The sequence below is a fragment of the Molossus molossus genome, unplaced genomic scaffold (assembly GCF_014108415.1).
Source record: "Molossus molossus isolate mMolMol1 unplaced genomic scaffold, mMolMol1.p scaffold_m16_p_2, whole genome shotgun sequence".
In the NCBI taxonomy this organism is placed as follows: domain Eukaryota; kingdom Metazoa; phylum Chordata; class Mammalia; order Chiroptera; family Molossidae; genus Molossus; species Molossus molossus.
Genome location: NW_023425355.1, coordinates 12298705 through 12324224, shown reverse-complemented (window position 1 = coordinate 12324224; position 25520 = coordinate 12298705). Strand labels below are relative to the sequence as shown.

Here is a 25520-nt window from a genome sequence, read left to right as displayed (position 1 = left end):
CATGTGTCCTGACTGGGAATCGAACCAGCGACCTCTTGCTGCATGGGTCAACGCTCAACCACTGAGCCACACTGGCCAGACTGGTCAAACATTTTTAAAGAAATGGTTTTATTTGTATTATATTTTTCAATGATAATTATATGTTTAAAGAATAAAACATGATGTTTTACATAGTAAAATGATTACTACAATCAAGCTAATTAACATATCCTCCCCTCACCTTTTTTGTTGTGTGGTAAGGACACCTGAAATTTACTCTATTAGCAGATTTCCAGTATTCAGTATAGTGTTGCTTAGCTATAATCATTATGTTGTACTTTAAATCTCTAGACTTATTCATCCTATGTAATTGTAACTTTATACCCTTTAACAACTATCTACCTATTTCCCCTACCTCCTCACCCTGGGAACTACCATTCTGCTCTCTGCTTCTATGTATTTGACTTTTTAAAATTCCACATATAAGTGAGATCATATAGTACTTTTCTTTCTATGTCTGATTTATTTCAATTAGCATAATGTCCTCCAGTTTATCCATGTTGTCACAAATGGCAGGATCTGTTTTTTAAGGCTGAATAATATTCCATCAAAATTTATTTATCCATTCATCTGTCAACAGACACTTAAGTTATTTTTATATCTTGGCTATTGTAGATAATGCTACAATGAGTATGGAAGTGCAAATACCTTTTTGAGGTACTGATTTAAATCCTTTGGTTATATACCCAGATGAGGGATTGCTGGATCATATCTTAGTTCTATTTTTAATGTTGTGAGGAACCTCCATCCTGTTTTTCATAATGGTTGCACAAATTTACATTCCCACCAACAATGTACAAGGGTTTCCTTTTCTCCAGATCAGCACCAGCACTTGATGTCTTTTTCTTGATCTTGATTTTTAATGACTGCAACTAAAGGGACTCACACATCAATTCATCATAACAAAAAACATTCATTTACTGAAATAATGATCTTTCACTAATGATGGTTATTACAATAATCCATATATCAAAATTACATGATTGTTTTTGTTTGATTGAAATTTTAGTCAATTTGGGTTAGAGCATTAGAAATTCATTGTAATGAAAGACATTATGGTATAATGTGACAATCATCAGGTTAGTATTTATGCAACCTGGATGCATGTACTAGATCTTCCACTAGCTGATAATGTGACTTCAGGCAAAGTATTTAATTTATTAGGTTTAGTTTCCTCACCTGAAAAGTATAACAATTAGGCTGGATTACCTGTATAGTATATTTCAGTATTTCCCTAAATAATTCAAATAATAACGTAACTATACCATTTGCCCATGAGCAGTATTTTTCATTTGACTATCAGTGTAGAAACAGTTCTCTTCTGACACCTTTTTTAAATTGAAGTTTAATTTACACATTATAAAATCCATCCTATGTAAATGTAGAATTCAGTGATTTTTAGTAAATTTTATAGAGTTGTGCAACCATCCCCATCATTGAAATCCAATTTTAGATTATTTTCATGAATTGAAAAAATTTTCTTGAACTCATTTGCAGTCAATTCCCTAATTCTATCTCCAAATTCAGACAACCATTGATCTGTTTTCTGACTATATAAATTTGTCTTTGCTGAGAATTTTATAAAAATGGAATTGTACAATATTTTGTCTTTTGTATCTGTGCTAGAGAGAGAGAATCTTGTACTGGGCCATTTTGTTTTATTTTATTGATCAAAATATTAAGACTCTATCTTCCAGTTTATTTATTTACTTTTTTTTTTTTTTTGCCTTTTAAATTTGCTTTAATTTTTATATTGTCAAATATACCAATACTTTTCTTTATGGTTTCTGACTTTGGTGTCATAATTGCAAATTATTTCCTTGTACTACAATTATGTAGACATACCGCCATATTTACTTCTTGTATCCTTATGGTTTCATTTGTGCAATTGATATTTATTACAATAGAATTTATCTTGCTCCAAGATGTGTGAGGAAAATACCTCATTTTATTTTTCCAACTGGTTAATAAATGCCTATAAACTAATTAGTAAATAAGTCAGCATTTTCCCATTGAGTTTAAATATAGCTCTTTAACAAATATATTTATTTATATATAAAATGTATATACTGTAACAAATATATATATTTATACCAAATATATAAAAATACACATACACATTCATATATGCATACATACATACCATGTGGGTCAAATTCTAGATTTCTTCTGTTACATTGATCTGATTGTTTATAACTGTGGCTTTATAAAATATGTAAATATTTTACATATTCTAAACTCTTGTAGCACACTGATTCTTTTAGATTAACTTCAGAACTGCTTTCCACAAACCTCCTCCCCATAATTCATTTAAAACTTTTATTGTCTCTGCATTAAATGGATAGCATAATGTGTGAAGATGAATTCAGAATTCAGTTTTGCACATGTTGAGTTTTAATGATGGCAGGGCATCCATGTGGAGTTTTCCAGATACCCTCTAATAATGTGGGTATGGAACTTAGAAGAGGAGTTCAAACAGGAGAAGATATTTGGAAGTCACCCACAGCGAGGCCAAAATAATATCTAGCCTTAGATGTAGAAAATTTAGTCAGGTGAGTAAATGGAAAACAAGAGAGGAAGATAGACAAGGACTGTGTGTTGAGAAATATCCATATTTGGGGGCTGGAGGAGAAATGGGTGCCATTGAAAGAACATATACAGGAGAATCAGAATACTATATTATTTGTAAAACCAAGGAAAGAGAGAGATTTCAGAAGGAAGAGGGATCATCCTCTCAATGATTTCAGATAGATTTAATAGAAATTCCTCTCATATGAGGTATCTAAAATGGTCAAAGGTGTATATGTGGACAGTGGAATCTTACCAGGGAATCGGGGGAGAAGGCTATAGGAAGTTGTTGTTAAAGGGGTATAAAGTTACAGTTATACAAGAAGAGTAAGTTCCAAAGATCTGCTGAGCAACATAGTGCCTATAGCTAGCAATAAAGGCTCATCTACTTAAAAATGCATTAAGAGGGTAAATCGAGTTGTGTTCTTAACACCAAAAAATGAACATAGGAATTTTTTTTTTTGTAGCTGATGGATATATTTATTACCTGGATTGTGGTGATAACAATAGGAGTATATACATGTCTAAACTCACCAAATTGTATACATTAATTATGTGAAGTTTTTGTATACCAATTATACCTCAGTAAAGTGGGAAAAATAACATTTTTAAAAAAGGATGAGAAGCTACTGAATTGAGTATTTAAGGAGCTCTTTGAAAAAGCAATTTCATGGGCAAGGAAGGCAACCAGGTTGCATTAGGTTGAGTAATGAAAGGGATATAAAAGCTGTTAGTATTGAGAGGGCCATGTATTTTCTTTCTTACTAACATTTGTTATTGATATTGATGAAGATCATAACAGAACATTTAGTATGCAGAAAAACTGTAAAGCAGAAAAAAAGAAGAAGCTATTGCATCATTCATGAGCCCCTTGTTTTTAATCTAGTGGGGCCATTAAACCATTTTCTGTCTAATAGTAGTCTTTACTAAATTGTATATGCGTGGGAATACTTGAGTATTTTCAGTGATTCATAAACAGATCTTTAGAGAATGACTGTGTGCTTCTGTGGGTGGATGGGAGAGTTGTGAGGAACTAAATCTGATAAAAGGAAATGACATAAACTCTTAAGGAGTTTTATTTCCCAACTCTTACTTCCCCACCTAAGAAGGAATTTTAAAAATAATTAGATAGTGGGGAAAAAAGTGAGCAAATTATAAGGTTGCTAATGGACCACTGCTTCTACACTGGCATCCTTTGTCATTTAATAGTGTGTTCTCTAGACAGCTGGCATAGTAATCAAGATCTAATGTGAAAAAAGAGAGAATTTAATGCATGAATCAAAAAACACTTGATGGGAAATGAGATTGCCTAGAATTTCTTTCAGTGGCTTTTTTTTTTTTTTTTTTTTTTACAGCTGCATGATAATCTTTTCATTTTCATCAGAAATTGCACCAGAAAATCATAAAAGAATTTTTAAGTACTGAAAATAGCCTTTTTTGTACTGTTTTATACTAATTCTGTCCTATTTGCTTCCTCATTTTGCTCCTGGAGAATAGTAATTTGAGTGATTTAACTATGTAATCTTTTGTGATGATTAAGTGAATTGTATCATCTGGCCTAGACTAATACCACACCTTTAAAATATTCTCACCATATTCTCTTCCAGTTATGAAAATGTAGTTAAATGTTTGTTTACTTTGAGATTTTCATTAAGTACATGACATTGTAGAGATAGAGAGACAGAATCATGAGTAGCTGACCATACTATTTCAAAAAAACTAACAACTTGAAATTCAGGGTTCTTTATAGAATGGCTCTTGATAGTACTTTAAATGTTGAAGAAGAAAAAAGTCTTTAAATCAGGTCTTACATTTTACATGTTAAAATCAATTAAAAATTATATTATAAGCCCCGGCTGGGTGGTTCAGTTGGTTGGAGTGTCATCCCATACACTAAAAGTGTTGTGGTTTTGATTCCCAGTCAGGGCACATACCCAGTGGGTGTTTCTCTCTCACATCATTGACACACACTATCTATCTATCTATCTATCTATCTATCTATCTATCTATCTATCTATCATCTATCTATCTATCTATCTATCTATCTATCTATCTATCTATCTATCTCTCCCTCCTCCCTCTCCAGAAAGAATCAGTAAACATATTCTCAGGGGAGGATTAAAAACATTTTTTCTAGGAAAAAAATTCTACAAGCAAAACTAGGATCAATTTTAAAACACAATAAATGGCAGGTTTAGCCAGTCACAAAAAAGTACTATTGATCTTTCAGCAGTTTCAATTCCATTCTTTTTTAGATTTTTTTTGCTCTTTTATTTCCAAAATTTTGCTTCTGAGAGAATAGGTACTTCCCTAATACAGCACTTCTGACTTACCTGTAACTTCCACCTTGATTAAAAAACAACAAAAAAACAAAACAAAACAGCTACCTGGCTTTAGTCCTCGCCTAACTGCAAACTCTACAGAAGTAACAGATGACTCTCTCCCTTAATTTCAAGTTCTGTGTCCACCAAAATATATTTATGGTTGAGCAATTTTTTGTTGTTGTTGTTGTTGTTTTTTAATCCTCATCCGAGGACATTTTTCCATTTTTTGTTCAGATTGAGTGGGAGGGAGAGAGAGAGAGAGAGAGAGAGAGAGAAACATCGATGTGAAGGGACACATCGAGTGGCTGCCACCCGCACGACCCAACCAGGGCCGGGGACAAACTGCAACCGAGGTACGTGCCCTTAGCGGGAACTGAACCCGGGTCTCTCTGGACCGCAGGCCGATGATCTAACCACTGAGCCAAACCAGCCAGGGCTGGTTGAGCAATTTTAAAGATTTCTACTACTCTGAGAAGCAAATTGTTTAAAGTATGGAAACAATTAATATCTAGATTGTAAAATTTCATAGAAAGCCTTTTCCAGCTGTATCTATTTTGTGGGTGTGCACCTGAAAGATGAGTGTCTACATACAGTTACTATGGCCACCATGTAGAGTGACCTCTAGAATTTTCACTGATTAATAATTCCACTTGTCCGGCCTGTGTATCTCAGTGGTTGAGCGTCGACCCATGCACCAAGTGGTCACCAGTTTGATTCCCAGTCAGGACACATGCCCAGGTTGTGGGCCAAATCCCCAGTGGGGGGTATGCAAGAGGCAGCCAGTCGATGTTCTCTCTCATCAATGTTTCTATCTCTCTCTCCCTCTCCTTTCCTTTCTCTCTCAAACCAATACAAGAAAAAGAAATTTCACTTACTTGTTTAGTTTCCAATTAGCAAGGCTAATTTTCTTGGGAAATAATCAGACACATTGACAGTGTTTAACTTTCGAACTTTCCCTAATATAGAAACTCTGTAAGTAAAAGAAGACATTCCTTAATCAGCTGTATCACTTCACACCTTTCTATTTTAGGAATCCTCAAAACAGTTTTTGTTTACATCTTATAAAATAATTAACCATGAATGAACGTGTTTGTGGGAAAGCAGAACTGTGTACAAAGTTATGAGCAAGTGAGAATAGAAATATAAGGCAAGTCATTAAAGAATGATTTCAGTAATGATCTTGTTGATGAACATTATAACACTTATTCTGAGGGTACCAGTACTAATACCAGCTGTGAAAGGAAATTCAATGACAGTTTTTCCTCCCTTCATTTCATTTAGTTGCTGATTATAATGAATTGAAATGCCTATTATTTGAAATCTCTAAATAAAAAAAAAAAAATAGATGATAGCTTCCTCTGTCTAGGAACCATTCTTTTACAGAAAAATAAATTTACCTTTGCATTACAACTGTGGTAAAATTTCCCTGGATACTTAAACTCTAATTCTCTATGTATTCATATATGAGTTCCTGGATCAACCATGGTTTCCTTCTAATTATCCCCATGTTCATACAGAGCACACCTGTGTGTCTTTCTATGAAAGGGAATGGATTCGGAAAAATCTTTGGAGGGCTCATAAATATTTTAGTTCTGCTTTGCATGTCTGTCACCAAGGGGCTGAAAACTTCTACTAGTATTTATGCAAATTATCTTCATGATATGACTGTGCAGAAAGAACAGAGAGAAACATTGCTGCCCTGTTTTCCTAAGCAGAGGAAGTAGTTCACTTCTCCTACCTCAGAATAGAGAGCTTTTTAGTATACTGGTTTATCTGAATTAATTTTTTTTATTTCTCATTTTAAGAATACTGAATTTTGATCAGAAAATGAATATATGTTCATTATAGAAAACATTGGAAACTAAAATGAGAATTTTGGGATAATCCTACCCCTCAGTGATAACCATTCTTAAAATGGTGGTGGGGGAATGGTTTTGCCAGTGTTTTCTCTTTGCATATATACACGTGTGTGTGTGTGTGTGTGCATGCATTCCAAATATATGCCTTTTTATGAAATTGGAAACATACTGTATTTATAGCTTTATATCATATCATGTACTTGAAAATTATCTCTTGTCTCTTATTACAAGGAGTAATACGTGTTCATTTTAAAAATATTTAACTATACCCTGGCCGGTTTTGGTCAGTGGTTAGAGCATCAGCCTGTAGACCAAAGAGTCACAGGTTTGATACCAGTCAAGGGCATGTACTTCGATTGTGGTTCAGTCCCTGGCCCTGGTTAAGGTCGTGTAGGAGGCAACCAGTTGATGTGTCTCTCTCACATCAATATGTGTGTGTGTCTCTCTCTCTCCCTCCCACTCTATCTGAAAATAAATGGAAAAATATCCTCAGGTGAAGATTTTTAAAAAAAATTAACATTTGATTATGAATGAGCAACTGGAAGAAAATAAGAATTCTCAAAATAAGTAAAATTAGATAAAATGAAGAAAAATAAATAATGGTAATGTTTTGATATAAATAGTGGTTTTTTTTTTCCTTGAATATGTACACAGTTTTTAGTGTACTTGCATAGTAGGTTTTGTCACTTTTATTTATTCATTTTTTAATATATAATGAATATTTTATTTATTATCAACTATTCTTCTATTTCATTTTTAGTAGCTTTATAGCATTTATTGTAGGGTAGGTCCTAAATGACTTCTCTTATCCTCCATTGTTAAGCATATAGGTTGCTTCCATTCCGTTCAGTTATAAACAACACAGTGGTAAGCATCCTTGTGTTTTAATCTATCAGCATTTAGTTCCTTAGAACACATTTTAGAAGTAGACTTGCTCAACAATGTATATGTGAAGTGAATTTGCCATTTGTGTCTTTTTAAAATAAATTATTTCATTTATTTTGAATAAAGTATACTCAAAAAAGTTTTGAGGAATGTAAAATTAAATCATGGCCATCTTTTCTATAGAAGAGTCCAATGAAGTTGTTCCTAATGAGACAACTGCTGATAAGGAGGAGGACCACCATGCAGTATCCGAAGATAATGTGGTATGTACATTTTGACATTCTTTCCTCATTACATGATGGATTTCAAGGATATGCTTCCAGTTGGTGACAATATCAGTGTTGTCAGAATAAAGTCTTGATTCACTTCAAAACTAAAACAGAACTGTCACCATTGAATTATATATCTTTGACAGTTTAATAAATGAAATTTAAAGCACTGTCAATTTAATCTCAGGTTTTTCGGTTTAAGAGATTAGCAAATATAAAAATCTAATGCTTACTACACATAGGACATTTTATACATAACAAGTTATTTTCTTCAACACATTTAACAAAGAGCAGATTTCTTCTCATTTCACAGATGGCAAAATTAGAACAGAGCTTAGCCTGAAATTATGAAGGAAACTTTTGTTCTAGGACTTGTATCTAAGGATTCCTTACTCCAAGCTCTCTGTTCAGACCATACCTATCTTATATACTGTGTTTGGAACCCTTTCTTTTTTTTTTCCATTTAATTGAACTCTGTTACTTATCTTAAAAATTGAAACATTGGAATAAAGACAGTATTAAGTAATAGAATAGCAGGTGGAGACAGGCTATGTGTGGATTAAACTGAGTTTTGTAAAAATATAAACATTATTGGTATGTGGAGATGTCCTGTAAGCAGCTGTTTTGGCAGCATCTGTTTATATTCTGACTATCAAATAATACATATATTGAAATAGTATTCAAGTCATATATAAAAGCAGATGTCATTGTGCTTTGTTTTTGCTTTTGAATCAATGTTTTGTGCTTAATTGCAACTTTTTAAAAAATGGGCCCTATGGGGCATTCTCAGAGCAAGGGGCCTTAAGAAATGGCTCTTCAGTACACTACACACCAGACAGGAATTTGGGGTCATTGTGACAACGGACACAAAACTTGTGGCCTTCCTATGAACAAACACCCTCCGTGTGAAGAAAGAAAAAAAAAAAGGCCCCTCCAATGGATTTTTCTGTTACAAAATAGCTGTAACTCAAGATTTGCCCTAGCTTTCATTACAAATATTGTTTATCAGACACTATAATCCTGCCCCATCTCCTTAATAAAAGTTAAACACATAAAATAGTTTTGTTCTTTTTTATTAAACATCAACACTATATAAGTGTTTTGTACATGCACAATATTGTTTAGGATTGCATTTTATTGATTTTAGTCCTGATTTAAGTTGAAGTTTGACCCTTCAAACATTACATTCAATGGGCACATAGGAAAACAAGCTTTTATTTTGAGGCAAAGTCATGTTTTCATTATATAGCTGGTAATGAGTGTTTTCCACTATTATAATTGTGCTAGTATTCTTAAATAACACCAAGTAATATCCTCTGCTCTAGATTTGAGTTACATTAAACTAATTATATTGCTTACAAATTGGAACCTCTTTTCCCCTAAAGACATGCTCATTTTAGCCTGAATTTCTCTACACTGGATCTCCCCTGCAGCAGACATTTGAAGATAATGAAAGAAGTCACGGCATAGGATGACTCACAGTCACTTAGGCAGTTAATTTTTCAAGAACAATTGATTTTCAGAGACAAAAGTCCAAACTTTCAAAGGTTGAGCTTCTCTGCCTATAACTTTTGAATGCCCCCAATTATTCACGGATAACACATCACAAAGACATGTAAGACCCATTTATATGCACAAATCTATACAGTGGCCTTTGGTGCCTTCCTTCCTAGATTACTTAGCTATTTTATCCCAGAAACAATCAAAATATATTGAGAATCTAAAAAATAACATCAAAAAAGTATCAAATCTGAGGTCTGGTGAGAGTTGACATGATTAAGCCCTAATTTTATAGTGATTATAATTGAAAACAAAACATTAGATTCATCTCTAGGCAGCTGTCCTCCTGACTCAGAAGCCTGCAGGTCAAAAACCCTGTTATGGTATTGTATTCTCATAGAGAATATATCAAATATGATCATTTCAAGATTGTTTGTGACTTTTAATCAGCATATATATTGCTGGGTAGGAAGCTTAATTTCAAATTCTGCCTATGACATTTTGCTATTAATGTGCTCATTCTTACAGGACTGCTTAGTGAGTAAATTAGCTTTCTCTTTTTTGAAATTTCTTTTGGGTTATCTGGCTTTAAATGTTTAAAATTGTTTTTCCTTAGTTGTACTTTTTGTGTACAAAAGTAAAAAATAGAGCTGATTTTATCTTTTGGTTTTGTGATAAAAAGTTTCCATGATTACAGAACTTGCTTTGCCCCTTTGGTTTGAGCATGTTGGTCATTCTTCTCATCAGTGCTAAGTTGTTTTGTTTATTCTTTTAACAGATATTTAATTATTTTGACAGATATGTTGACCTTCTGTGTACAAGATACTGTACAAACTATGCTGTACCTTAACTCTAAAGCTAAGGGCAGCTTAGCATCTCTCTCACTCTTCCTTCTTACTATCCAGCGAAGGAAACAAATAGCCATGCTATTTTGATCATTACGTCATACATGTCTGTTTTCAATTGTCTAGCTGATGGAGTGCAGTAAATAAGTGAATTAAAAATATATATTTGGCCCAGCTCGTGTGGCTCAGTGGTTGAGCGTCGACCCATGCACCAAGAGGTCACCAGTTCAATTCCTGGTCAGGGCACATGCCTAGGTTTTGGGACCAATCCCCAAGGGGGTCATGCAGGAGGTGGCCAATCGATGTTTCTGTCATTGATGTTTCCATCTGTCTCTCCCTCGCCCTTCCTCTGTCTCTCTAATATATCAATAAAGAAAAAAAATTAAATATATTTGACTGTTGAATGCATGTCTTATGTTGACATTTTACATTAGAAATTGCAAAGAGATATGTGGGACTTAAAAAAAAGAAAACCTTAAAACCAATTAGGTATGGTTACCATTATACACGCTACCCTTATAGGAAACAAATTCCCTGTCCCTAGAGAACACTAAGCAGAATTTGAATGCCTATTTTTTCAGGAATATTGTGAAGCCCCCCCCCCATTTTAAATAGTATAACAGTAATTTTATTTATTTTTTAAAAATGTATGTTATTGATTTTAGAGACAGCAAGAGATAAAAACATCAATGATAAAAACATCCATCGGCTGCCTCCTCACACCTCCTGCTGGGGATCAAACCCATAACCCCGGCACAATGCCCGAACTGGGACCTCTTGGTACACAGGAGGATGCTCAACCAACTGAGCCACACTGACTGGGGAGTAATTTTTTTAAACTTTCATTTTATTTATTTATTGTTGACGCTATTGTAGATGTTCCCCATTTCCCCCCCTTCAGTAATTTTCTGTTTACTAAATAGTAATCAATTAAAGGTAGAAGGAGGTGGCTTAGACACACACTGGGTGTAACACTGAGGAACCAGTCAGTTATCAGAGTTTATTCAGGATATCCAAGGCTAGATAATCCCATAACTAAAGCTGAACATTTAATGTAAATGCTCTACACATTGTTGTTGAATGTAGTGATGATGATAAAATCTATATTTATGGAAACTTCTCTACCTATATTACAGAAAATAGAAATTATTGACGATGAAGAAAGTGACATGATAAGTAATTCTGAAGTGGAACAAGCAAATTCTTTCTTGGATTATAAGGTAAAAGTAATTTCAAATTGTGACTTCATTAAGAGAAGTTATTAAATGAGGCAGACTTTTACAGTACTCGTGTACTGGTTTATTTCACTCCCATTTGATAAGTTAAACATCCTGAGACTTTGCATTGACTCTCTCTGACAACTTAGATATTAGTCAGGGTGCTGGTCATTTTAATTAACATTGGCTGGTTTGGTGTTATAGTTATAAACACAGGGTTTGCTCAGTAGGAGTAGGTATTGATGGTATACAAGGTGATGCAGTGCATATTGGTGGTTAATGTGAAATTTATGGCAATGCTTTTTTAAACCCAATGTTCATTTTTAAATGGTGGTAAAGGGGATGTTTTTCCAGATTTTTCCTTTGCAAACTTTATCTTCAATTATAACTTCTGCAGACCAATTTTTTAAAAAATATAATAGTATATCTGTTTTAGGAGAAGATTAAAAGTGATCCCCAATGCATATACCAAATTAATATGAATAGAAATGACCTTTTCTTAATGTCACTTGTTGCTAAAATGAAAGGCTTATTTTGACAACATGCCATACACAATTTTGTTTTTATTAAATTTTGACATAAGCTATCAGCCCATATGTTAATGTATTTTATGTATATATGTATAATTGCTTTCCCGTTGTTAATTAGTATCTTATCTTACAAGTTAACTTTGGGGTCTTCTGCAGTTTGGGTCACACAATCATTCTTTCCATACACAAAATTCTTTTCTTGAAATATCATAAGAGTTCAAAGCAGAGACTAGTACTTAGATATTAACAGAAAATAACATAACCTCTAATTAGAAAAACACAACAGCTGTCCTTTTCTCAAAAAATGTTTCACTTTTACTATAATTCAAAGTTATGTCATTCAACAGATTCTGCTTTCCGAATGTTCATAACATGTCAGATTTAAAAATATTAAACAGTGTAAACACAGAAGGAAATTATCTTTTGAAATAGATTTTCTAAGTGGTCAAAGAGCACAATACAATTCTGTATTTAAAATCTATTTTCAACTAACAAAATTAAAAAGTTGTTGGTTATGGAGTACTAGAAAGCATTCTAATCTCTCCTACATGATCACATATTGCTAAATGCCCAGTTCAGGATTAAAATGTCTCTGCAAGGCACTGCTTGGCACAGTCTATGGAAACTACAGACAAGAGGACTGGATTGCACAGCTGTTAAGTGTGCTCCGCTTAGCACTCTTAAGCAGTTCAGACAGGGTTGTGCCCACAACTCCGAGGATTCTTTCTAGGACTTTTCCCCTCTGGTATTCCAGCACACTTAAGAAGTTTTGGAGCTAAAGGCCATGGGAGGGCAGAGTGTCCAGTCCAGAAATCTTAATTAATATTTTCATTGAACTCTAAAGGGCATTTAACGATCCATGTGGTAAATGCTGTGGGAACAAGGGGTCCTTCACTACCTTATTAAGGATGTCTTTTATAATGTATCACCAGCCAATATAAACTTCTTTTTTTTTTGGTTTATCTTTAATTCGCAAACATCAGCACCTATATAGAAATATATATTTTTATAATCAATATTCAAATATTTGAATTCACTTCATCTGTGAATTTTGTTACCTTAAAGTAAGGGTAAGCGAAATCTCATATGACAGTTCTCATTGATGATTTCAGGATGTTGATTTAAAACATCCTTATCAGTTTCGAAATTTAATCTTTCTTCAGAGAACATTTGTACTTTATTTGCATACACGTTAGTACTTCTCGTTTTGGGATCAAAATCACTTTGCAAGTTTCTTAAGTATATTTATCGTAAGCTTCTTGAAGGCAGAGACTTATTTAGCTATGTGTTATCTGGTCTAGGGCTTAGCACATAGGGGTCTAGTAACTAATTCCTGAGTGAGTGAATACACTAAAGTATACTTGGAAATATTTTTTATTATTATGCAAATACTCATTTTTATGAAATCCATTAAGACAAGAAGCTGGATCATGATAACTTTTTCCTACACTAAATTAAACAGTCTCCCATTATTCTTGGGATTCATTGTAGCAAAATGAAAGAATAGTTCTGATGTGCATTTGATATTGTTACTGTGCAACTACCAGTGCTCAGTTTCGGCTTACTGGAGTTTCTGATTGAGATATAGTCCTAAAATCCATATTATTATGAGTTCTAACTTACCTACAATGCTTATGAGACAAGTTGGTGATCTCAGTCCCTGAGGCATGAGTACTGTATCATAAAACAAAACCTGGAATGTTCCCTACAATTATCTTGGAGAAGAATTGACAAAGTGGAATGTAGGGAAGATTTTAACAAGAAAAATGAGCTAGATCTTGTTTTCTGAAAGTCACTGGCTGATGTTACCTTACCAGTTCCTCTTACAAACATTCCATTTACTTTGGAAAATCTCTAAAGTACACATAAACTACTGCCTCTAATCTTGGAAGTGTATAATAGACTTGCAAAAAGCAGCTCTGAGTAGGAAACGTCCGCAATATTAAATTATCTTAAAGCCGTTTATGTTTTTTCAAACTTTGCATAAATACTGAGGAGGAATATTCACATGAGGAATTAGAGATCTGCATATCAATACATGCTTCATGACTTTTGCAAATGTGAATTAATGTTTTTAATTTTTTTTAATGGACTGTGAGTGCAGCTGAAAAGGACTGTGTATTCAAGGGAGACACTAACATAATGATGATAGATACCTCCTGTATTCAAAAAGACTTCCTGGTCAGTACTTTACTAATACTGTAGTTCTGACAATGAGTCCTAAAAAACAACAACAGATATTTAGCATTAGTCAAATGTATTATGGCAGGAGCATGTTGGAATTTATTTTAATGCTTGCTTGTAAATTAGATTGCTGTAGAGTGCCTTTGGATAAGGATTGAACTTGAATCATCATTTGCAAATGATTCACTTGATATTAAGTGGTCTGGAAAGGAAGCAGCTTTACTAGGTAAAATAAGTTCTAAACTGAGCTGATAAAATTGTTGCTGTAATAAATATGTTCATATATTGAATGTGATTAATGTAACTGCATCCCTTCATCTCAAACAACAAAAATACCCGTAGAATTAATTTATTTTAATGTCTTTTATAAAACTTTTTGAAAAAATGCTGTTAAAGGTCTTGCTGTGCACTTTGAAACCAATTCTCCAGTTGCCAAGAATACTCATAGATTATTTTCAAGTGTTTTTAGCAAAGGGGCTGGCTAATAATTTATTTTTTATTTTTAATAAATTTTTAAATATATAATTTTTGTACAGTAAAATTAATCTTATACAGTTAGATGAGTTTTGACATATGGACACAGTTGTGTAACCATGACTACAGTTTGTTTATTCATCTACTGATGACCACTTGTGTTGTTTCTAGTATTTGGTTATTGTGAATAAAACTGCTATGAATATTTATGTATGTCCTTTTGTGGACATGAGATTTCATTTCTCTTGGGTAAATACTTAAGAGTAGGATTGAGTCAGATGGTAGGAAAGAGTAGATTAAATTTTATAAGAAACTGCCAAAACATTTTTCAAAGTGGTTGTACCTTTTACACTTGCACCAGCAATGTATGAGACTTCTAAATGGTCCACATTCCTATCAGCACATGCTTTTGTCAGTCTCTTTAACTTTAGCCACTGTACTATGTTAGTAGTACAATCTCATTGTAGTTTTAATTTGCATTTCTTTAATGACAGATGATAATAAGCATTTTAATTTGTTTATTGGTCATTCGCTTACCTTCTTTGATAAAATGTGTGTTCAAATACTTTGCCTGCTCTCTGTTTCTGGTCTTATAATTGTGTTGTAAGAGTTCCAGCATATGAATGTCTGCACACTCTGTTCTGTTCCCCTGACCTGAACGTTCATCATTTTGTCAATACAACACATTATTAATTTCTTGATTACTATAGCTTTAATAGTAAATCTATTCAAAGTACTTTTATGGCCATTTTTTTTTTTTTATCTTCACCTGAGGACACTTTTTGCATTTATCTTCATATAGAGTGGGAGGGAGAGAGAGAGAGAAACATTGACGTGAAAGGGACACATCGAGTGGTTGCCACCCGCACAACCCAACCAGGGCGGGGGACAAACTGCAACCGAGGTATGTGCCCTTAGCGGGAACCGAACCCGGGTCTCTCCGGACCACAGGCTGACGCTCTAACCGCTGAGCAAAACTGGCCAAGGCTATAGCCATTTTCTTGTTTGACACTTATAACCTTCAAAGCTAGAATAACCAAAGATTATTAATATTATATCCATTTTACTGATGAGTAAACAAAGTCACAGAGAAGTTAATTAGCCTGTCCAAGTTTACACAATTCTCAGTAGTCTTGGCACTAAAATCTTCCCAAATCCAAGTCTACTGCTTTTTTCCTACACAATTAGCAAAAATAGTGACGAGATAATGGGTCTCAAATTAGTAGTATACCGTGATATATTTGGAGATATTTTCTGACTAACAGCCTACATAAAAGCAGGGGGCTCAGCAAACTACTTAAGACAATTATAGTAATAATTTCAGTCTCTCCTTGTTAAAAAAAATACTAACCTTTTTAGTTCTCAGTATTTGGCTTTGTGAATGGTACATTCAGTATAACTACATCCATAATTGCTTTTTACTTGGGGTTAATTGGACTCTGTCTTTTCTTAATCCCAATCCAAATGCTAATTATGTTTAATATAGGAGGAGTCTTTCCAAGAAGGTAACTGTTTCCTGATTTTTTTTTTTTTTTCTTACTGGAATTAATTTCATTGAATTTTTAACCTTGCAACAGATTGTTTGATTTTGGTGATTTGCTTAAAAAGCGGCCCTTGAAAAAAAGGACAATTTCCTTCTGTGCTTTATATCCCTTTATGCTAACATTTTGTCTTTTTTATTGTCTCTCTAATTTGATTGCTTTTTTAGAATTTTATTGTGCATCAGCTATGTATAGTCCTATGTCTGCATAGGGTAATTATATCATTTGATGTTTTCTCCTTCAGAACGAAGAAGTCAGATTCATTGAAAATGAGCTAGAGATTCAAAAGCAAAAATACTTCAAACTTCAGATGTTTGTTAGAAGCTTGATACTAGCTATGAAAGCTGAGGATAAGGAACAACAGCAGGTAGGTGCCAAAAAAGAACAGTAAGCTGTAAATGGCATGTAACACTTGGGTTTTTCATATTTTTTAATACTACATTCCTGCTTTCCATCAAGGAAGGATTTGTTATTATGGCCTTTTCAGCACAGATTTCTTGAGATTACATATTCAATTTTTTTGTGTGCTGCTTTAGTAGAAAATCAAAATAACTGATCAACATACCTTAATTCCAAGTTAGCCTTAAATAAGGATTTTACGAATAATAATGATTTTAAAGAAATTCTCAAAATGTTTGTAAAGAAGGCTACCTTAACTGGAGAGGTACATATCTGGGGACATTTTGTGAATGAAAGACATGAGACATTTACCACTCTTCTGGATTTCAGTTGCCTTCTAGCCTATACTAGAGCTCACAAATGTTTGAATACCTTCTATTTCATGATATGTCGCTCACCACAAAAAATATGAAATTACTTTGTGAAATTCTTTGTGACCACAGTGCATCATTTACTTATTCTAATTCAACTAAAGTTTTTGAGTCCTCTACCCCAAAGATGAGATCAATGTCTCTTGTTTGTTGTGGATTTTTGTTTACAAATTCCTCTTAAATGACATTTTGAGTCTCATTTTATGTGAAATATTTATTAAGCTTGCTAAAAGAAATTATAGAATTGTAATATTCTATTTAATACCAAATGATACCAAATTTGTCTCTGAGTTGTATATTGCCATGTTGATTCCTTGTCAGAAAAGTTCAGTATGAGTACTATCTCACAAAGTTAACCATTAATTAAGAAGCAGTCTCAGAGGTTTTTATTCAACAAGGAATCTCAAGAGTACAAAAATGTATCCCTTATATACTGACATGTACCATCCCAGACATCTGTAGGGGAAATGACTAGAGTCTTAGCATCTCACAATTCTCCCTTTTTTAAAAAAGGAAAATTGTCTAGCCATTGTGGCTCAGTGGTTGAGTGTCGACCCATGCACCAGGAGATTACTGGTTTGATTCCCAGTCAGGGCACATGCCCAGGATGTGGGCCTGATCCCCAGTGGGGGGCATGCAGGAGGCAGCCAATAGATGTTCTCTCTCATCAATGTTTCTATCTCTCTCTTCCTCTCACTTACTCGCTCTCTCTAAAATCAATAAAGGAAAAAAAATTTAAAAAGAAAAATGTCTTTGTATATTTCACTGAAGTACTGAACTACAATATTTAAACTAAAAGAATTTACTCATGAAGTTCAAACCAGCATGTACATTGTGTGTCCATTTTCATGAAGTTTGCTCCCCCCGTGCCACACACACACAGACATCCCCAAACAATAAACTTCAGTTACCTTTGCCAGTTATATTTAAATCTATGGTTTTATTATGTGGGTTATGCATGTTCTATAGCATGCTGAAAATGTGTTTGGTTTTTAGGAACCTAAACTAAAGATTTTACAGAATAAGGTGCTAGTCATGAACATGGTCCCATAGGTACTGCAAATTTTAAATAACTGTAAAAAAATTAGTCCAACCATAAGAATAAGTTGGAGTATGGTCCTGGTCCGAAAAGTCATAATATGGTTTTGAATTCCGAGTTATATAGCCAGCCAAATAGCAGTTGTCTATATCTCTTGATATCTAAGAATATCATAGAGATTGCATCTTCTTTGCTCATTCTAAAAGTTTCCCTAGTTTGCTTCTTTCCCTAAAACTACTAACAAATAAGGAAAGTAACTACTTTACATTTTACTTTTCTCTTTCTCTTATACTTTTCTTTTGATAACGACTAATGAACTAAGATATGGACAAAATATTGGCTGAGAAACAGAGACTGTTATACAGAAATTGTACTAAAAGTCATAGCTTATATAATAAGCACCCAAATAGAAACTACTAATTTTCATAGTTGATATCAGATATAATGGATCTCAAAATATGGTCTCAAAATACAGAAGACAATAATAGTACCCCATAAAAGTTATTCAGATGATGTCTTAAATTACTGATTTAACACTATGAAATTCTTGGAGGTTTATTTCTAGCAGGAATTTGTTTCATTGGTTTCTCTTTTTTTTAAAAAAAAATCCTAAGTGTTTTTCATTAATCTTGATTTGGGCAAGTTGAGTGAGATGAATGGTACACGAAATATTTTGTTCTAATGAAGTAATCGAGGCTTTAAAATATATATGATATGATCTGAGTGAAATATTACTCAAAAGTTTTTTTTAATAAGTGGCCATTTTACAATAAAAATAATGTTGCCAGCCCTCTACTGTCATTATTTATGGTCCTTCTTTCCCCGATAATTCACTGTGTAAACCTAGCCAGGTCAGTTGCTTTTCTTAAACTTAAATTTCTCTACTTTGCAAGGAAGATCAGAATGCTTAACCTCATGGAACTTGACATTAACACCCTAGGATCTAGATTAAATATTATAGAGACTGATGATATATTTGGGAACTGTTTTAATATTTTGGGAAGAATGGCCCCAGGTCCAACTCTGGAGACAGATTGATGAAGAACATGTAGTAAAAAAAGTTAATTGTGTTAGTATCAAAGGAAAAGGAAGTTCTAGGAATTGGCATACTCCAACGATTTGTTTAGTGTTGCAATCTGGTAAGATACAATTTTTGGAAGTGGTTTTTATGCATTAGTAGTGCTGTATATTGCCTCGATATTAAAGTTTTTGTGTTTCATACTACATTCATTTTGTCAGTCAACTATGTGAAATGCAATGACAAAGAACTAAATAATAGTGCTTCTTTGATTTTAAGGTTTCCCCACTAGAGTTTAGAATGTCATTAAGTCTGCTCATCCACTTGACTTTTCAATACTCTAAGCACATGTTCAGTGAATGTGAATTGGAACACTTTGCCCTCTCTAACGTAGCTTCTTCATAGTTACAAAGTGAACTAAATTCAGTGATATATTTCCCATAAACTATTATCAGCCAATGTCAGCAAAGGTTTTGTTTCACCTGGATTGGGTTAGTGATAAAAAAAAGAAATCAACAACAACAAAAAACTGTTATAGAAGAAAATGTCATCGTGTCATATTACTGCAACCTAACTCCTTAAAAAGCATGTAGCGTTTTTAGGTGACTGCTTTGTAAATGCTCTCAATTTCAGCAGGAAATTCAAGAACTTGTTTTTATTGATTTTAGAGTGGAAGAGAGAGAGAGTGAGAGAGAGAGAGATTGATTAATTTGTTGTTTCACTTATTTATGCATTCATTGTTTGATTTTTGTCTGTGCTCTGAGTGCGGATAAAACCCCCAAACTTGCTGTATCAGGATGTCACTCTAACCATCTGAGCTACCCAGTCAGGACCAAGAACTATTTAATAATATAAAATGAATAGCATTTTTTTCAGACAGGAGTTAGTCTTTCCTTATGCAGCCTAACTAAAAGGAGAAAGTTTCTAATCTTGTCTCTATGCTGTAAGATAAAAAGGATAGGATTTGTAGATCTCACTTCTTTTAATAAAAAGAGTAGGAGAATACTGTCTTATTTCAACAGTGGATTTCATATGTTCTCCAACGGGACCGTTTTTCTATTCCTTAATTAGGTAGTGGCAGTCTTGCATTTGTTTCTGTTCCCTTGGTTCTCCTTTACCACTACATCCAAAGCCCACATTACAAGAAATGCTGTCTAAAAATTTCCCAGATATGCTACGTTATTTTTAGTATGGGGAGCAGCAAATCAGTCATCTACTTCACAATTTGTTGTGGTCAAGTGGGCATCAGCACTGTCAGCCACGTAAAACTTGATTAAATCATTAATTTATCTAGTGTGGATGCATATTCTGCGACTTGCGATGAAATAATTACACCACACCAAAGCTTAGTTCATGGCTCTTGACTTACTCTAATTACTCCAGTAGAGCAATGACCAGCCCTCTAGTACATCATTGCACAGCTAGATTTACTGGTTGAGCTGTGCCCTGGTGGGTGTTTGGCCATCTGTAGATATATGGGCATAGCCTAAGAAAAGAAATAAAAATTACTTAGTCTTCTCAAATTGTTAAAGTTTAGTCTAAAGTAAAACAGCTGAACTTCTTTCTCAACAGCTAAGTACTTTCTCCCACTGAAGTACAAAATTGTCTTTTGTGAAATGTGTTTTTCTCTAAAAGACAGCATAACTAGGCAGGAATATTATAATAAGCAATATAATTTTAAAGCCCTTTAACAGTGATCAGTGAACACTCAAAACTAGCATGGAAATTACTTATCTCAAACACTTCAAAGCACTTGGTACTGTAGAGTTGTTCATCTCTCTCCTGATTTCCCTTTTGTCCGAGGTTCCACTCTACATAATCCACACTCTCAAGATCTAGTGTATTAAAAATTTTTCTTTGAGGTAAGATATCATATAAGGCCCTGAAAGAGAAATGCTCCTTTATTTAAATCCATGAGAATAAATCAACATGAGAGGACTGCAACTATTAACATAAAATTGGAAAATAATCTGTCCACCTACTAATTCAAAAAAATTGATTTTTCTGACTCAGGCACTGCTGTCAGATTTACCTCCTGAATTAGAAGAGATGGATTTCAATCATGCCTCGCCGGAGCCTGATGATACCTCATTCAGTGTGTCTTCTTTATCAGAGAAAAATGCCTCAGACAGTTTGTGATTTTAGGGGGGTGGTGTATGATACAGCCTTTATGCTGACTAACAGATGTGCATTCCAAGATAAGTGCACTCTATTGCCCTGAAATTCTTCAGTAGGAAAAACATATTGTTGACACCAATATATTCTGGGAAGGATGGACAAGATATAATGGCTACAGTACAAAAAAATGTATGTGAAATTTAAAAGCATTTTTTGAGAGTTTTTCCAAAACTGATAGAAATATGGGAAAATAATTGTATTTAATTTTGAACAGTTTAGCTCTGAAATGCATAATGCTTAATTTTTTACTTTTTTTGTTTGGATTTATAGAAACATCTTAGTTTTAATAGTAGTTTTGGCCAGAGACACACAAAAAACTTTTTCAACATTGCTTATCAATTCACTAAAGCTTGATTATTGTTTTTGTAGCCATTGCATCTTTTTTCTTTCTCTCTCCTTTTCTTAACATACACTTTTACTCAGGAAAGTGGAATAAAAATTGAAATGAAACTTTGAAAATGATTTAAACTGGAAGAGTCTTGGGATTTATTTTTCAAGCCCTGTGAGAATTTGACTTAAGATAATGATTGAAAATTTAAGTGATTACTAGTATATAAATGTAAATTGTTGGTATTCCATTATCTAACCCAAATATTTGGGGGGAGGGGGGAAGCACTATGGAAAAGTCATTCACCAACATGAAGTCAAATAAATTAAGTGTACAGAAACAAAATGTTGTAAAAGATTAGTCTTAATGAAAATTATTCATTAGTCTTAATGGAAATTATTCATTGCTGCAAATGATAAATATTGATAAGATTCACATTCTACTAGTAAAATTGTGTAACTGAGTTAGATGAAATGTTGCACAAATATTACAAGTTTATCACTGTCTTCATAGTATTTTTTTATTTCTTAAACATTTTATGAAACTGAAAATCAAGGTAAGCCATTAAGATTTTTTTTAATCTACTCATTCAGCTTTGTCACAAAATTTACCTCATTTCCACATGAAGCTGTGTACAGAGCCATCAGCCAAGGATAATATCCAAAAAGAATTCTACTGTTTTGGTTGTAAATCCAGTCTTCTGGATTTCCTGGATACTGTTCTATGAGCATGCTACCCATTTGTTCTATTAGCAGGTACCAGATGGCAACACACTGCAGACAATTCTTTGCAGACCCTTCATTCCGGGTACCAGATGGCATCACCAGGACCCATAAAATGCCAGTTTCACCCTGAGCACACAGTATCATATATTTGTGGGTTGTCAGTGTGGAATCATGTTGCATGGTCAAATTACTATCTATAAATTAAAAAGTTAATGAAGTAGCTTAGATGGCTCTTTTGGCCATCAAAATTCTATGTCAGATATTTTTGTAATTTTTAAAAAAAACAAATTTTGATCTTGGAATTCACAGTTACCAATTTTCGAATACAGAAAGGCAGTCATGAATGTCTTTGACCTTGAAATGTCTCCTCACCACACACACACACACACACACACACACACACACACACACAAATAAGTAAGGTTCATTGATAATCCATCATTTTGTCGGGTATTTGTTTAATTTAATATAGCTGCCATCTTACTGTTCTTTTGTTAGAAATATATTAGTGGTTAGGTATGCTCCATTTTAGCTGACAGCCATATGGTTATAGCAAACAATGTTTAGTACTCCTTGCTGACAAGTCAAATTTCATTCAGCAACAAAGAGTGCTGAGTAACAACTGAACCTCAGATATTAGGATTAAATTTATCTGTCTCACCAACTCCTCCATGAGATAAATAGTCCCTACTATATGCAGCAAATATGGAAATAATTTCTTAATGTAGCATGAACAAATTCCAGACCTTTAAGTCTCTCTTAAGATCTTCTTTCTAATAATTGAGTTATCTTTAAACTCTAATTTTTTCTGCTTCAATTTAAGTCCTTTCTTATTTGGTTCTTGTTACAAAGTAAGGAAAGATGATTGTTTCCTACATCTTTCAACTCTGTGGATTTTATTTGTCACATTTCAGCATTTAGTCACTGACTCAAATAATATTCATTGATCTCCTGCTTCAAGGACATTGAATTTCAATTCAACAGGCTATAAACTTCAAAGCAAATGATTTCTTATCACTTTTTCAGGGATATTAATACAATTTATTACATTTGAAAGTTGAATAGATTTAATGATTCTGCTAGATGTGATTCCTAGAAGGATCTTAGTCCTCAATTTTGAGAGAAAGCATATGTGATTTCCTTGTCCCTTTTTAAAGTTCCACTAAAATAGAAACTGGAACTAAAACATTTCTAAAATGAAATATGGTTGTTCTAGAGCACAGAACCAAAGGAAACAGCTGAATCTAGAAAGGAAAATCATAATTGGCAGAATGAAAAATATGCCAAGGTGTCGAGTATTTAAAAATCTATTATGAAGAAAATATGTTTTCATGCATATAGATTGGAACTGGTTTTGAGACATTTTAGTGGAGGAAAAACATCTGTTCATGACTTCTTTTGTGAACATCTTCATGTCTGAGGGGAGAAAAAAAACACTAGTGTTTCTTTCTCTAGGACTTTGACACAATATTGAAACAGACCACACTATCTGAACCATCTCTCCCCAAAACAGATGTCAACATGAACAACCTTTTTCTTCTGTTGATGTTTGCTTTCAGCTTAAGAGAGCCAACCACTTTGTAAGCAGGAAATAGGAATCTAAGAGCATTTACCCTCCAAAACATGTGTTAAAATACAAAACAAACAAACAAACAAAAATGAAGATACCTTTCTCATTTAAGCCAAGCTAAAATTATTCACAAAGAAAGTAGAACTGCAGTACCCTGGTGAATGGAAAAATTAATACACACAAGGACAACTTAAAAGAAAATTGATCTTTTTATGGAGCCTGGGAATGTTTTGTTGTAAAATCAGTTATAACAGCAGGACTTTTGTCCTACCATTGCAAACATGTGATAAAAATGTTTGTTATTGTTGGGGAAGAATAATCTGCAGCCAAATCACATCCTGTGTTCTGTACACTACCAAGACTTCAAAAGATGTCCAAGAAGTCATTTTTCCAAAGACAGCAACATTTATTTTAAGGTACTCTCATAGTCAACAATCTGTAAGTTTGTAGGATAAAGCATAAGATTTGTATTTAAAAGAATTCTAGACGCTGAGATTGACTTTGTTGCCTTTTTTGACAGGAAGGAGCATTTAGTCCATTTCCAAGGAATCATTTCCTCATCTTAGCTTGATAGTTTATGATCATTTTTAAGAGACATTCTAAAAACTTGAATTGCTGTTCTTATTCCACGTTACAGTCATGGTATACCAGGAATATCATGTATTTAAAAATATATATTAGATTTTCATTCAGATCCTAAAATGCCAATTTCTGATACATTAGCCTTTTAAAGGAGTTATAAGAATCATAGTGTCTAAACAATGAGTAAATAGGTTTATCTTTGAAGGTGGTGTTATCCTTGGCAGACAGCACTGTATCATGCTCTTCACCAAGCTATGCGCTGGTGATAATATAATGGAGGAGTCTATTAACTTGTGAGCCCACAGTCAATATACCATTGCCCCAAAACAAACCTTCATTAATAGCAGATTTGCTAAGGGGTAAAAGAGAATAAAGTGATATTTTCATGGAATTATAATTATGATTGTTCCATTAAAGTGTATATGGAGTATTTATTGTTCCACATTAAAATTTTATTTTGCATTAACTTGTTAAGTAATTAATTTTAGAAATCAAGCATCCCATTTTACTGGTACTACCTCTGAAACATACTATCTATCACCTTAAAACCGTATCAGGCTGTAATGTGAACTTTTGTAGGATTTTTTTTAACTTTTATAGAGGCAATAAATGATTTCCAACTAATAGACATCTGTTTCTTTATTTCAATGTTTATTTTCCAAAATTTTGTGTTATAAGCACTGTACCCCTTTTAATTATTTTCCTTCACAAATATAAGGTTCTTGTAAAAAGACAAAAAATACTGAGAATAGTAAAGTATCAGGGGTCCGAAAAGGGAGAACATGGACTACTCAAGTAGAAATTTGGTTGATTTCCAAGGTGACGTGTAATATCATCCTTTCTTGACTTTACTTAACAAAGAATTACTTCAACACCAATGGAATAGATTAAATATTCTGTAATAGATACCAGATTTGTTCATGATACTATATTTAAATGGTTAAATCAGCCAGTAAATCGCCGGAGTGTAAACAAAGAATGATATTTTTACAACAGATTCTTTAAAGCGGTGGTGTGACGTCTACCTTTTGGCTGTCTTTGACACCAGCTGAACAAGCTTTTAATTTGGGTAAAA

At 33.5% G+C, this 25520-nt stretch overlaps 1 protein-coding gene and 1 non-coding gene across 3 annotated transcripts in view; both read left to right on the top strand.

Annotated features, from left to right (window-relative positions):
* HDX (highly divergent homeobox) overlaps positions 1-21245 on the top strand; it is a 158942-nt gene extending 137697 nt beyond the window's left edge. Inside the window, exons 7-10 of one of the 2 annotated variants that reach the window (XM_036271429.1) lie at positions 7859-7938; positions 11426-11509; positions 16480-16602; positions 21076-21245. In XM_036271429.1, the coding sequence (XP_036127322.1) occupies positions 7859-7938; positions 11426-11509; positions 16480-16602; positions 21076-21201 (413 nt within the window). In that variant the 3' untranslated portion in view covers positions 21202-21245. The remainder of the gene's footprint in view (positions 1-7858; positions 7939-11425; positions 11510-16479; positions 16603-21075) is intronic. The other variant, XM_036271428.1, reaches the window with a different exon arrangement.
* On the top strand, positions 8722-8851 carry LOC118636858. Its single transcript, XR_004960823.1, has one exon. It is a non-coding gene; the product is annotated as a small nucleolar RNA SNORA11 (small nucleolar RNA).
* Positions 21246-25520: the final 4275 nt, after the last annotated feature.